The sequence below is a fragment of the Canis lupus genome, chromosome 8 (genome assembly GCF_003254725.2).
Source record: "Canis lupus dingo isolate Sandy chromosome 8, ASM325472v2, whole genome shotgun sequence".
Classification (NCBI taxonomy): Eukaryota; Metazoa; Chordata; class Mammalia; order Carnivora; family Canidae; genus Canis; species Canis lupus.
Genome location: NC_064250.1, coordinates 65,239,730 through 65,253,199, shown reverse-complemented (window position 1 = coordinate 65,253,199; position 13,470 = coordinate 65,239,730). Strand labels below are relative to the sequence as shown.

The window sequence follows — 13,470 nt, the reverse complement described above, 5'->3', positions numbered from 1 at the left end:
AAAGTGTTAACAGTAATGACTTCTTAGCCACAGAAACCTGAAAAACTCAAATTATGGTAACATCTTATTATGACCCTTCAATTAATTGCACTTGTATGAATAAACGTTTTCTTTTTTAATACGTAGATGACTTAACTAGGAAGAGTACACATAGTGGAAAGAGTTTGAGTAGATCCAGTCCCACATGAGGCTAAATCACACTAATCCAGGCTGCCAGTTAGCTAAGTGACAGTGGGCATAGTAATTCACCTCAGATTAATAAACCTTAATGGAGTATACATTCCATGCCAGGCACTGTGTCAGGACAGTGTATTGCTGTAATTCTTCGCTGAAGATAAGGATTCTGATGGATATTTTTCAGTTCAGTGACCCAGGAGTCTATACTTTTAGTATAGGTATGAAAAAGCGATCTTAGAGGAGGAGGATTGGAGATCTATTCATTGTCTTTTGTGGGTTGAATGATCTTATGCATTATTTCTAAATGACTTTTCACATTAACCCTGTAACGCAGGTACTATTATTTCTATTTTAAAGTTGGAGTTAAATAATGTGCCCCAAGTCACACAGCTAGCAAATGGTACTGTGAGAAATCAGACCTAATTTTTAAGCCCCTTGTTTCTTCACTAATCACATGGCTGCAAGCCAGGGAAATGGTTGTTACTGTTTATTGGGCATCTATTTCAGGTACTGTGCGCACTAGGCATTCTTATTTGTGTTTTTAATCTTCATGGGAAATCAGGCAGCGATTTTTTTTTAATGTTCTGTTTTGTTTTCTCATTTGTTTTTTTTTTAGAGAGAGCGCGAGCGCGTGCGTATGCACACACGTGTGTGCAGGAGAGGGGAAGGGCAGAGGGAGACGGGGAGAGAGAAACTTAAGCGAACTCCACACAGCACAGAGCCTAATTGGAGCCTGACCTCCATCTCAGGACCCTGAGATCATAACTTGAGCCGAAATCAAGAGTCAGGTGCCTAACTGACTGAGCCACGTAGGTGCCTCAGGTGGTGGAGATTGAATTTACAACTTCAGGATTGTTAAGAAAACAATTTATGGTTAGACCTAATCTGAGGATTATGGTTCTGTTCCTCGAAGGCAAAGAATATGGCCAAATGTCAAAGCATTCAGTAAATATTTGCTGTTGCTGATTATCTGTTAATAGTATGCTGTGTTTGAACTAGTCTAAATTTTGATGTGACACTTAGCTATAACTCTTCAAAGCTCTGATTCCAAATTCAGTTGCTTTTGACTCTTGATTTTAATGATTTTCATGAGTGGAAAAAAAAGATACCTCAAGAAGATTCATAGGTCCAAATGGAAGAATCACATCATTGGCGACGTTAGTAACGGTTCAATTCTCAGCCATCAGTTATGCACAAGATTGTGTTGAAATTCCCTTCTTCCTTGATCTCAGTTTTCTTGCTATTTAATTAGAAGTTGTTGCATTTTTATATATTAAAAATTAACTTTAAAACCTTTTTTAAAAAACTAAGACTTTTAGATTCACTTGGATAATCTTTTCATGTTTTCAGATCTTTTATAATGTATGTAGATGACTTTAAAAAATAGACAATATTTTTAACATGTTTCAGTAACAAAATCATGTATGAATGGAAACATTTCCAAATATAATTTTCCAAAATGTCTACTCTATAATGCAAATATCCTTTAGAAAACAGTTTTTCCTTTTTTTTTTTTTAAGATTTTATTTTTAAGTATTTTCTACACCCAACATGGGGTTCAAACTCAGAACCCTGAGATCAAAAGTCAGATGCTCTGCCGATTGAGTCAGCCAGGTGCCCTGAAAAGCAGTTATTTTCTCATTATTAAAGTGATATCTTTAACTACCCGCCCCCCCCCCCCCTTTTTTTAGGTCAGGGGAGGGCAAAGGGAAAGGGAGAGGGATCATCTCAGGGAGACTCCATGCTGAGCTTGGAGTCCAACAAAGGGCTCAATCTCATGACCCTGAGATCAGGACCTGATATCAAGAGTCAGATATTTAACCAGCTGAGCCACCCAGGCGCCCCTAAAGTGATATCTTTACTTTAGAAAAGTGAAATGTTTTGTTTTTTGGACTCTCCCTGCTAGGTAGCATATGCTACTGATAGCCATGGATCATCACATAAATCATTAGTATATTTGGAACTCTGTAGAAGAAAACTTTATCTTTAAATTCAACTCTTAAATATTTGGCCATAAGAAAACCAGGAAATCAGGAAGTTATTGTCACATTCTGTCTCTTTACAAAGGTTCTACTGTTTAAAGGTCTATTTTTATTATAATCTGTGCTCAAATAAGTTTCAGTATTCTGAAATGGAATATCCGAGTATATTTAACTCTTAACATTTCCCCAACGTGGAACTACTGTTCTTCCCTTTGTTCTAATCTGATGCATGGCCTGAGTGACCGTGCCAATGCCCATTTGTCTTCTAAATGTTAGTAGGACTTTTAAAGCTAAAAGTGTGAAAAATTGAATATAGAATGTCTAACTTCTCACATACCTATAGATCACCTGCTAACACTCTCTGGGATGCATACACCTCACTTTGGAGATTACTACCTTGAAGGGCTTGAAGTGGGAGGGAGGAATAGAACCAAGGGGCTTGAAACTATTCCACAACTGTAGTGGGTTCATACATTTATGAATTCTTTTCCCAAGGAAATGTTTGAAAATGCAAAATGTTGAAAGAAGGAAATTCTACTGGGTAGGAGGTTGCATTTGATGACTTACCTTTTCTAGCTTTCTAAGACTATGACTTTATTCTTATTTTTTTAATTGAAGTTTTGTCATCAGTTGGTTTGTTACATTTATTGAGTTCTTAGCATGTGCCACTATGAGGGGCTGGGGGGATATAGCAATGGGTGAAGATCCTTTCCTCACAGTGGTTCAGTATGTCCAGGAGGATAGACATTAAGACATTGAAGCCTTTTAATTTTTACTTAATAATCTTTCTACTGCTTTCTTGCTTACTGGTATATATAGTAAAAATCTTCAGTTTAAGGAATATTGATTACTAATTCTTTGCCAGATGGTGTATTAGACTAGAGTTACCTTTTTCTATGTATATGTGAAACTCATTGATAACTGAAAGCAAAATGGCCTTCAACATTAAAATTCTAAGGTAATCTAAAATAGGACACTTGCTGAGCACTTCAGGTGGCTCTGCTTTTAGGTTAAGAAGTACTCAATCACAAGGATATACTTCAGGCTAATGAGGAAAATGTTGCCTAAGTAGATAACAGGGTATCAATTTAGCCAAGTAGGCTGAGATTTTGTCCTATTCATATACTGGCTGTAGTAGATCTTGGGATTTCTCAGAATGAGGGAATTTCTAAATACTTTATGATACTGGATATAGGGAATTTTACCCAAGTGCATATAGGACTATATGTAAGTATGACCTGTTCAAACATCTTATATAGAGCCATTATTTTGTACCTTAGTGGCACAGTGTAAATTCTCGAACTGTTGATTCTCTCCAGAACTATTTCCTTAACATTACCATATTATTTCTTTTTTTGTATTAGTTCTTTTAATACTGTTCTTCAATGCCATAATAAAACTTTCTGAACTGTTACAGGTTTAAGGTAGCCACAAAATTGAGACAAATGAAAAGTTGATATTTATTGAGAAGGGAATTTTATCAAATCCATATTCCTAGATAGTTGTCTAATATTGACAATCCCCATGGTACAGAAGCTGTCATTGCCTATATACAGTTTAAAACTTTGGTATGTTTTAGTTACTTTTATTATATGATTAACATACTCATTGCAAAAATTTCAAATGGTAAAGAGGAAACACAATACACACACACAAACATATAAAAAGAAATGTATTGAATATGAAGTAATAGCCCTTAATCCCTTCTCTTCCAAAGATACCAATATGGTACAAAAATTTAAGAAATAACCCATGAAATAAACTGTTCTGAACTTTTTTTCCCCTCTTGTATGATGCATCCTTTCCTTTTTAAGAGTCAAACATTCTAAATTTTTCCTTTGAAATTGACTTGAAAATATGAAAACCAGGAGTAGAGGGATGAATCTTGAATGACTATAGCTTACTGCACTTGTTCTAGTTAGTTGGTTTAGTATGAAATACTAGAAATGGAGAAGGTTGTATTTGTTGTTTCCCTCCCCATCCCTCTAGGAGAGGAAAGGAGGAGATTGAGATGGGGGGGGGGCTTAAGTTTCAACATGGATTTTTTTTTTTTTTTTTTTTTAAGGGGAATTTGGAACTTCCAGACAGAGATGCTCAGGAGGCAGTGAGAGCTATATATTGTTAACCTTAAAAATAAAACTGCCGGTTGCTTTCCTAGCAAAAATTGGTTTATTTGGGAATAGCAGAGAATTGCAATCTGGGACAAGTAAGCTACAGCAAAACCCGTAGAACAAAGAAGTAAGCTCTTGTATAGAGGAAAGGGAGAAGTTGGAAGGGTTGTTAGAGACAAAAAGTCCATTGGAGTAAACTGGGAGTTTGCAGTAGCATGGCTCTTCATTGGCTGAGCTGTTACTGTCTTTCCCCCCTCTGGGTGGTTGTGGGGGCCAGGGTATGGGGGGGTGCGGAGGAAACTTTCCTCCCTCTTGCTGGGATAGGAAGATAGTAGCTGAAGTAGGATGGACTTGCAAGTTAGGTATCTCCTTGTTAGGTCTGTAATCGACCGCCAGTGGTAGGGCCTGAGGTCTCTCCCTGCTGTCTTCCTGACTCCATTTATTTTTATTTATTTTTATTTTTTATTTTTAAATATTTATTCATGATAGAGGCAGAGACACAGGCAGAGGCAGAAGCAGGCTCCATGCAGGCAGCCTGATGCGGGACTCGATCTTGGGACTCCAGGATCGCCCCCTGAGCCAAAGGCAGGTGCTAAACCACTGAGCCACCCAGAGATCCCCTGTTTTATTTTTTAACATTTATTTTTTATTTACTTAAGAGAGAGAGAGTGCCTGAGCCCACTAGTGAGAATGCCTGTGGGAGGAGGGGCAGAGGGCAATAGATGGAATCCCAGCTGACTCCCTGATGAGTGTGGAGTCCCATCTCATGACCTAAAGATCACAACCTGAGCCTAAATCAGGATTCAGATGCGCAATCAGCTAAGCCACCATTGCCCACCCCCACCCCCCATAATAGGTGAGGTTTCCTTTTATTAATTCTCACAACATACATAGTATGGGAGTTGAGGAAAAGCTGAAGATAAAATTTGGAAGTTATCAGTGTCAGTACTGACTGAAACCAGAACCGCACAAAGTTCATGGGTAGTATGTGCATGGGGCTGAGGTGAATACCACCATCTAAGTGGTAAAGGACCGGAAGGGAGAGTGAGAGCATGAAGAGTGTTATGGAAGCCGAAGGAAGTTAGAATTTCAGACAGGGAAGCTGCCATAGGAATTAGAGATGAAAATTCAAGGAAGGTGAGGACTGAACATTGTTCTTTGCGTTTGGTAGTTCTTTTTGGAAGTTAAGAGGAATGTTTTAGGAGCTGCAGTTAGGAGGCAGGTAGTAGTTGGTGGTTCCAGTGAATCTCTGCCTTGGCTATGAGAGAAGAGGTTGATGACTTGAGGGGACACGGAGTCAAGGTAAGGGATTTTAGTTTGCTTTTGAGCATAATAGCATCTTTTTTTTTTTTTAAGCATGTTCCATCTCTGTATACTGTACTGGGTGCTTTTATATACATTTTCTTGCTCTAAGTTGGGTGCTACATTTCTATTTTATGAGATTAAGTAACTTACTCAGGCTTAATATTAGCAGTACAGCAAGATTTTATACCGAAGTCTTTCTAACTCCTATGTTCTTTTTGTACCTCACACTGGCTCAAAAGGGTTAAGAAACCTGAGCTACTAAAACACTAGAAGTACTGGGTTCACCTAGGAAGTTTGCTAGGATGCAGACTTCTAGCCCCTTCCCTATAGATTTGTGTTCTAAAGACTCAAGAATCTGAATTTTTAGGAAGTATTCTAGGAGAGTCATGCATATTGTCCTTGATTGCATTTTGGAAAACAGTAGTACGAAGGGATTGAGAATTTTTCTGTCCTAGAAAGCTTGTTCGATAAGCCAGCTCCTAAGCCCAAATCTTGCATTTTAGAGACTTACTGATGTTAGCACATGATTTTGATGAGCCTCTGCAAAATTTTCCATTGTGAAAATATATATTTCTCTTTCATATATAGTTTTGTTTCTGCAGTGATGAACTGAGGAGCTTTTGAAAGTACTTAACTCTTCTGATCTCAGTTACCTTATCTGTAAAATGGGCACAAAAATACCTAGTTCAGAGGGCTATTGTGATGATTTAGTGTAGTAACATAGGTTTAAATAGTGTAGTGCAGTGTCCTGTATGTATTAAGTGCTAATGAAATGTTAATTGGTTTAAGTTTGGTCTTGCTAATTTTTATGCTGTGTTTTAGCTCTTTTTGAATTCTGATGCCTTGGTTTAAACTAATAAGCTGTATTTTCCTAGTTACTCTTATGGTACCTATTAAAGAGAAACATAACTTCATGTTTTTCTTCATAATGTCAGACACACCTTGAATTCCCAATAGTGCTCATCATTGCACTAGGTAGGCACTGTGCAAGATAAAGAACAATAGTCAGCATTTATAAAGTGCATCCTTGGTATCAGGAACTATGTTAGCATCTTTACATGTTAATATCTCATTTATGCTCACAATAACCCTATGAAATAGATACTATCCTATTTTATGGATGAGGAAATTGGGACTCAAGAACTTGTCCAAAGCCACTCAGCTAATAAAGTGACTGAGCTAGGACCTGACTACATGATATTTTAAAGGATTGTTCTTCAAACATGTTTGCCCAATCTTAAAATGTTTAAAAAATTACTGCATTCTTTGTGTATTTTAAAATTAAAATTTTTTCGTAATAAAATTTTGTTAAAAAACAAAATTCACCCAAGAGCATTTGAAAATCTAATTGGCTGAATTGGGTAGCGTCCACCTAGCAGGTAGAGGGGAGCTCCAAAGTTGTGCAAAAGGGAAGGTTTTTATTGGAAGGAGGGAGAGTAGGGCAAAAAGTTATTAGTGAAAGAAAAGATTATTTCAGCCTTGGACTTCTTTCCTTAGGGGGAAGAACATGGAGTCATAGGTGGATTACCTCATCTTTTCTTTGGGGGAGAGACCCCAGGTTACCTTGTTGGTGCCAACCAGAAAATCCAGTTTGTTTGGCTTAAAATTTCACTCCTGGAGAGGTTGAGACTGCAATTAAATCTTGATTTGCTGTCCTGGGGGACAAGTGACTCTACCTTGGCCTTTAGTTTTCTTTTTAACAGTTTAAATAGTTGTAAAGAATAATTCTTATTGTGTTGTAAATATTGATATAAAAAATACATGCTTTCACCCAGTAGGATCTAAATACCCACTATTATAATTTAAAAATGCTTGAACAAGCTCTTCATCAGTAGTTGGAGACAACATTGTATCTTTTCCGCGTTGAACTCCTATGTCCATCTTTCTTTGCAGAACTTTATCTTAATTTATATATTTTATGCTTAAGTCTTCTATTGATCTTGCTATGATTTCTCTTCAATAAAAACATGTAACTAAGTTGAAATTGATCATATTTAAAAATTTACTGTTAGTGTCCAGCTTTATTTTGTATTTAAGTAAATATTTCCTTTTAATTCCCTTTTAAACTTTAATTCCTTTTAATTCTCATTTTAATTCCTTTAATGATTTCTTCACTTGATGTCTTCTAAGTTTTTTAAGTGATTTCCTTAATTCCTCTAAGGTCTTACCATATTGATCTTATTAGTGTTTCCATCAGATAATCATTAGGCTTTAAGTATTAACATTTTTTCTCTGGATTGTGTTGTAACAAGTGTGCCATTGATCAAAACCATATAAATATATGTTTGAAAAATTGAACATAAAAACTTCTATTGGAAATACATTTTTTTAACGATGTAGGTAGGTGGTTTCTGCCTTTTCCGGATTAGTTCGTGTGCCCATAAATGAATATACTTACTAGAATTTGATAGGGTACCATAAATTTCATTCTAAATTTTTTAAATAACTGTAAGCTTGAGGCATAAATAAGTAGATGAGAATTGAAGGGATTTTGTAGTAGCAACTTCACTTAGTTCTTTGACTTGTAGTGTTCTGGCCAAAATACATTCTAGCAAACGTATTGCTTGTGCTGCCTGGAGATTTTCATACCTAGGCAGAGCACAAAAGGAGGATTCGGGAAGGGAAATGATAGGCCTTGTTGGATAAGTAGAAGATGGGAAATTGTACAAGGGAATATGGGAATGGAGATCCAACATAGTGCTATTGTTAAATACTCTTCTCAGGAAGGTCAGTTGTAGAACAGAATATATTTTTGGATTGAGGATCTGGATGTGTTTACCTTAAAACCACCCATGCCTGTGTGCTTTGCAGAAAGTGTAGGATTACACAAACACCAGCATGAAGAGAGCCTTTTAAAGTAGTAACTTCCAGTGATAAAATGTGAGTTGGTTTAATGTCAACATTCAACATTATGTTGTAGGCCAAGAATTATGACACTGCTATTCGTCATAGTATGCAGGAGGTACCTTACATATAAACTGTCATTTAATAAACATTTGTTATTTAATTTTAAAAAGTACCTTGTCTGGGACACCTGGGTGGCTCGGCGGTTGAGCTTCTGCCTTTGGCTCAGGGTGTGATCCTGGAGTCCCGGGATTAAGTCCCACATCGGGCTCCTTGCATGGAGCCTGCATCTCCTCCCTCTGCCTGTGTCTCTGCCTCTTTTTCCGTGTCTCTCATGAATAAATAAAATCTTAAAAAAAAAAAAAAGTACATTGTCAAGAAATATATTTATTCTATTAACTATATTTACATCCATTCTGTCTTCTGCTGTAGTCTGGTTTGCCTTATCACGCCATGGAAACTGCTCTCAGTGGGATCACCCATACCCTAAATATCACAAAATCCAGTGGATATTTAAAAATCTTTGGCCTCTTGTTACCTTTTATTGCACTGGAGCACTCTTTTTATAATTGTCTTTCCATGATTTTCTGGGATGTAAGACTTTCTTGATTTTTCCTTCTTACTCTCCATTTGCTTTTTTCTAGTTTATTTCGCAGGTTCCTCAAGCAGGCTCTACACCCAACCTGATCATGACCTGAGCTGAAATAAAGAGTCAGATGACCAACTGACTCTTAATTCTAAAAACGTTGTCTCTCCTCATCCTAGGGCTTCATTGACCCCTTGGATTCATAATGCCCTTCCATATCATCAACCCAGATGACTCTCCTGACATCTAGATCAGAATATCTGGCTGCCTTATGGACATCTCCGCCCAAATGTCTCCTCACATGTACTCTTTGGAACTGAGCTCTTGAGCTTCCCCTAACCTGCTTCTCCAGGTTTTTTCCTCAGTAAATGGCACTACTAGCTAACCTGTTGTCTAAGCCTCCAACCCAGAAGTCGTTCTTCATTCCTCCTTTATTTCTCATGACGCCAATTAATTCTACTTCCTAATATTCTACAAAAATCTGTGCACTTCTGACTCTCCTCAGTGTCACTGTCCTCACCCAACCAAATTCCCTGGCTTCCCTGGCTCAGAACGGTTTTGTGCCTGAGTTTTACTTTCTTCCCATGCATGCAACTCAGTGTGTTCGCAGAAGTGGTTCACCAAAAGTTCTAATCTCCTCATGGTGCCCTTGCTTAAAATCTTTCAGTGGCTTCACTTTGCTCTTGAGGTAAATGTCAGACTTCTTAGCATGAATTATAAGGCCATTTGGATTTCATTGTCCCTTATCTATGTAGTCTTATCTCTGGCTCATCACCATAACACTAGCACACTACGATAGGGCCTAATTTCCCTCTCAGAAAGTTTTGTGTTTCAAATATGTGGGCTTGCACTCTCTGACCTCTGCTTTCTTTGAATCCTCCACATGTTATTATCTCTGTGTGGACTCCTTTGCTTGGTTAACTCCTCAGCCTTCTCTGGTCTCACCTTTAAATAGCACTTCCTCAATGTGGCCTATCTTGGATCTCTAGATTAGGTTCTTTTACATGCTCAAATAGTACTGTATTTCCTTTTTCATGTAGCTTCATCACACCTTGATGCATGTGTCTGTCACAGTAAAGCTATTTTGTAAACTTCATAAGGATGGGGAGTCTTTACTATGGACTCTGCTTTCCTTATCCCTAGTGTCTGACTTACATATGAGCATATTCAGCATCTTTGAATAAGTTAACAATTTTGAGTTCTTGTTTCTGTGATTTCAAAATGCACTTGGTTTTTCTCTTTAGTGTCTCAATGAGATCCTGGAGTCGGCAGATGCACCTTTAGAAGTCACTGAAGGATTCATACAGTCAATTTCTCTGTCAGTTCCATGGGGCTCCTTGCTGCAGGATAATTGTGCACTGGAAGTGAAAGGGCTAGAAATGGTCTTCCGGCCTAGACCCCGCCTAGGTAGGTGTGTTATGTGTTTCTGTTCTGTTTGTTTCTATTTGTATTCTTCACAGATTGGGAAAGTAACCTAATTGCATTAAACCCGGTATTACTTAACATTATATTTGTGAGATTTTCAGCAGATAAAATATTAGGACTTGGTGTGTGATTTTATATTTAGAGTTACTTCTTGCCTTACTTACCCATGGTAACTTTAGTATACTGATGATTTGGTTTAATTATTTGTTACCGATCATATAAAGTGACTGTTCTAAAATTTCAAAGTATTGTGCCAGAAACAAGGGAAATGCTTAAAGATTAATGGAGAAATGTTAAAAGGACTGAGGATTGGGTTTATAGGTGCTCTTGTTGGCCAAATCTGGAATAATGACAATAAGTGGATTATAAATTAAAAAAACAACTCTAAGTCCATATTGTTACAAATAAGTAATCCGTATGTAAGGGAGGCAGGAAGAAGGGAAAGCTCTGTATGCAGTAGAATATCTACTTACTAGAGTAGAAAAATTGATAGATCATCACCATGTTTTGGCCACCATGGTAAAAAAAAAAAATTGGTACAGGTGGTAATCATCAATGAATGCTAATCTCATTTGGTGAAAAGTTGTTGAGGAACTTGATATTGAGATATATCAACATACTTCATTGATTACGTGTTATTTAGAGAGAGAAATGTTTCTTTGACGGTGGAGGAAATTGATAGTCCCCACAACAACCTAGTGATCAAACTTAATCTCATCAATAGTGGGCCAAACTGCCATGATGTATGTCCTGATGTGATGGCTGAAAAGGACACATCATATTATATACTGCTCTTGCTAAAAGTGCTTAATCTGAATCAAATCATAAGACTTCAAGCAAATCCAAAATAAGGGAAATTCTCTAGATTAACTGGGTGATACTCTTTAGAAGTTTCAGTTCATGAAAGACAAGAAAATAGAGTAATTGTGCCAGATTAAAGAAGAGTAAGACATGAGAAACTGCAGTAGATAATCCTGTGTTTTTGTTATGAAGGATGTTATTGGGCAGCTGGGAAATTTGGATGTGGAATGTATAGAAAATAGTATTTTGTCAGTGCTAGGTTTGTTGGGTGTGTTCATGTTATTGAGCATTTGCAGGGGAATGTTCATATTTCTAGGAGTTACCTGCTGAAGTATTTAGGAGTGAGTGAGTGGGTGTTAGGATGCCTGCAGTTTGCCTTCAGATAGTTCAGCAAAATAATGAGAATGGATGTGTATTTGTGAGTGTGTGTATAGTTTTGACGAATCTAAGTGAAAGCTATGCAGGTGTTCATTATACTGTTTTTTCACCTCTTCCTTAGGATCGAAAACATTTAAAAGGACAGTTTAAGAGGGAAAAGCTTTAAAGTAGTAGCAAGTCATTATTTATAGGTATATCCATGTGGTAGCTTTAGTCACATATATGCTGTTTTCTGACTTACCAAACACATATATAGTGCTTCTTGCATGCCAGATGCTGTTGTGAGTGCTCTGCCAATATTATTTTACCGTAGCTCTTTGAAATAGATACTGTTCTCTCCATTTTATGGAGCCAGACATTGAAGCACGGGTAGATTCAGTAACTTGTCCACAGTCATTGCTCATTAAGTGGAAACTTGGGATCTCAACCCAGGCAGTCTAGTTCTGGAGTCCCTTCTTAACCGCTGTGCCCTGTTGTAGTTCAGATTTTCTACATTGGAGTGAGTGTGTGTGTGTGTATATGTGTGTTTTATAAGCCAGTAAGAGTCATGATGTAAATCATCTTAACTTCTGAATTTAAATTCTTTGAGTGGCAAGTGAAGTTGGTCAAGACATACTTGAGGAATGATAATCCTAAGTGTTGTCTGAAACACCAGAGTTTAAATTATGCTTACTCGAATTAATAGCCCCTGTACTTTGAAAATTGGTAGTCTGTGTGTGGAAATTCTCCTTGATAATGGCATTTAATTAACAAGAATATTTTATTATTTTTAACCATGATGAGTAGAAAGAATAATACTTTCTTATGGAAAATCAAATATTCTCCCTTGCTTGAAAAAATACTCTGTGAAAAGAGGTTTTAAATTCCATTTTGGAAGACAGTAATTCTAACAATCTCAGTTTGTTTTGAATAATGTTAAGGAAGTAAGTTCAATTCTCTGATGAGGGAATATCTGGAAAGGATTTTTCCCAGTTCATGTATCCCTCCCAGGATGTTCTTCTGTTTTATCTACATTTATACTGACCTTCTACAGCCTAGGTCAGGTGCCACCTTAACCAGATTTCCTGTTAACTTCAGTTTGTGGGAAGAATTAACCTCCTAATTTAGCTGCCAGTATTTTCTGTTGACATTGCATAGTTGTTTACTAATCCTTCTTAAACATCTCCTTTCTTTCACTATATTGTAGGCTCTCAGAGGGCAGAATTAATGATTTTTCTGTCCCTACAGCAGGGTCAGCTAACAATGGCCTACAGGCCAACTTTGATCTGACATTTTTTGTAAATAAATTTGTATTGGAACACTACCATACTCATTCATTTCCTTGTTCTCTCTGCCTGCTTTTGCACTAGAGTGAGAGAGTAGTCAGAGTAGACTGTAGGAACCACGGGGTCTAAACTGTTGACCATCTGATGCTCACCAAAAAATCTGTTGACCCCATTCTATAGTATTTTGTTTTTTTTTTTTTTTTGTTTTTTTTTTTTTTTTTGTTTTTTTTTTTTTTTTTTTTTTTTAAATTTTTATTTATTTATGATAGTCACAGAGAGAGAGAGAGAGAGGCAGAGACACAGGCAGAGGGAGAAGCAGGCTCCATGCACCGGGAGCCTGATGTGGGATTCGATCCTGGGTCTCCAGGATCACGCCCTGGGCCAAAGGCAGGCGCCAAACCGCTGCGCCACCCAGGGATCCCTATAGTATTTTGAATAGTACCATGCATGCATTAAATACTTCTTGAATGAATTCATGAATTAATATTAGACATACATATCATTTAATGAGAGCACACGTCTCTGTACTTATTCCTGTGATTTTTCGTTATTTCTTCTCAGTTATTCTAAGGTGATATTTAAATCTCAAGAGTAAT

General features: G+C 37.2%; 1 protein-coding gene across 6 annotated transcripts in view; it reads left to right on the top strand.

The window, feature by feature from the left end:
* ATG2B (autophagy related 2B) overlaps window positions 1-13,470 on the top strand; it is a 71,571-nt gene that overhangs the window by 1,897 nt on the left and 56,204 nt on the right. For all 6 annotated transcript variants that reach the window (XM_025443806.3, XM_025443808.3, XM_025443810.3 and 3 more), the window contains exon 2: window positions 10,250-10,412. In XM_025443806.3, the coding sequence (XP_025299591.1) occupies window positions 10,250-10,412 (163 nt within the window). The remainder of the gene's footprint in view (window positions 1-10,249; window positions 10,413-13,470) is intronic.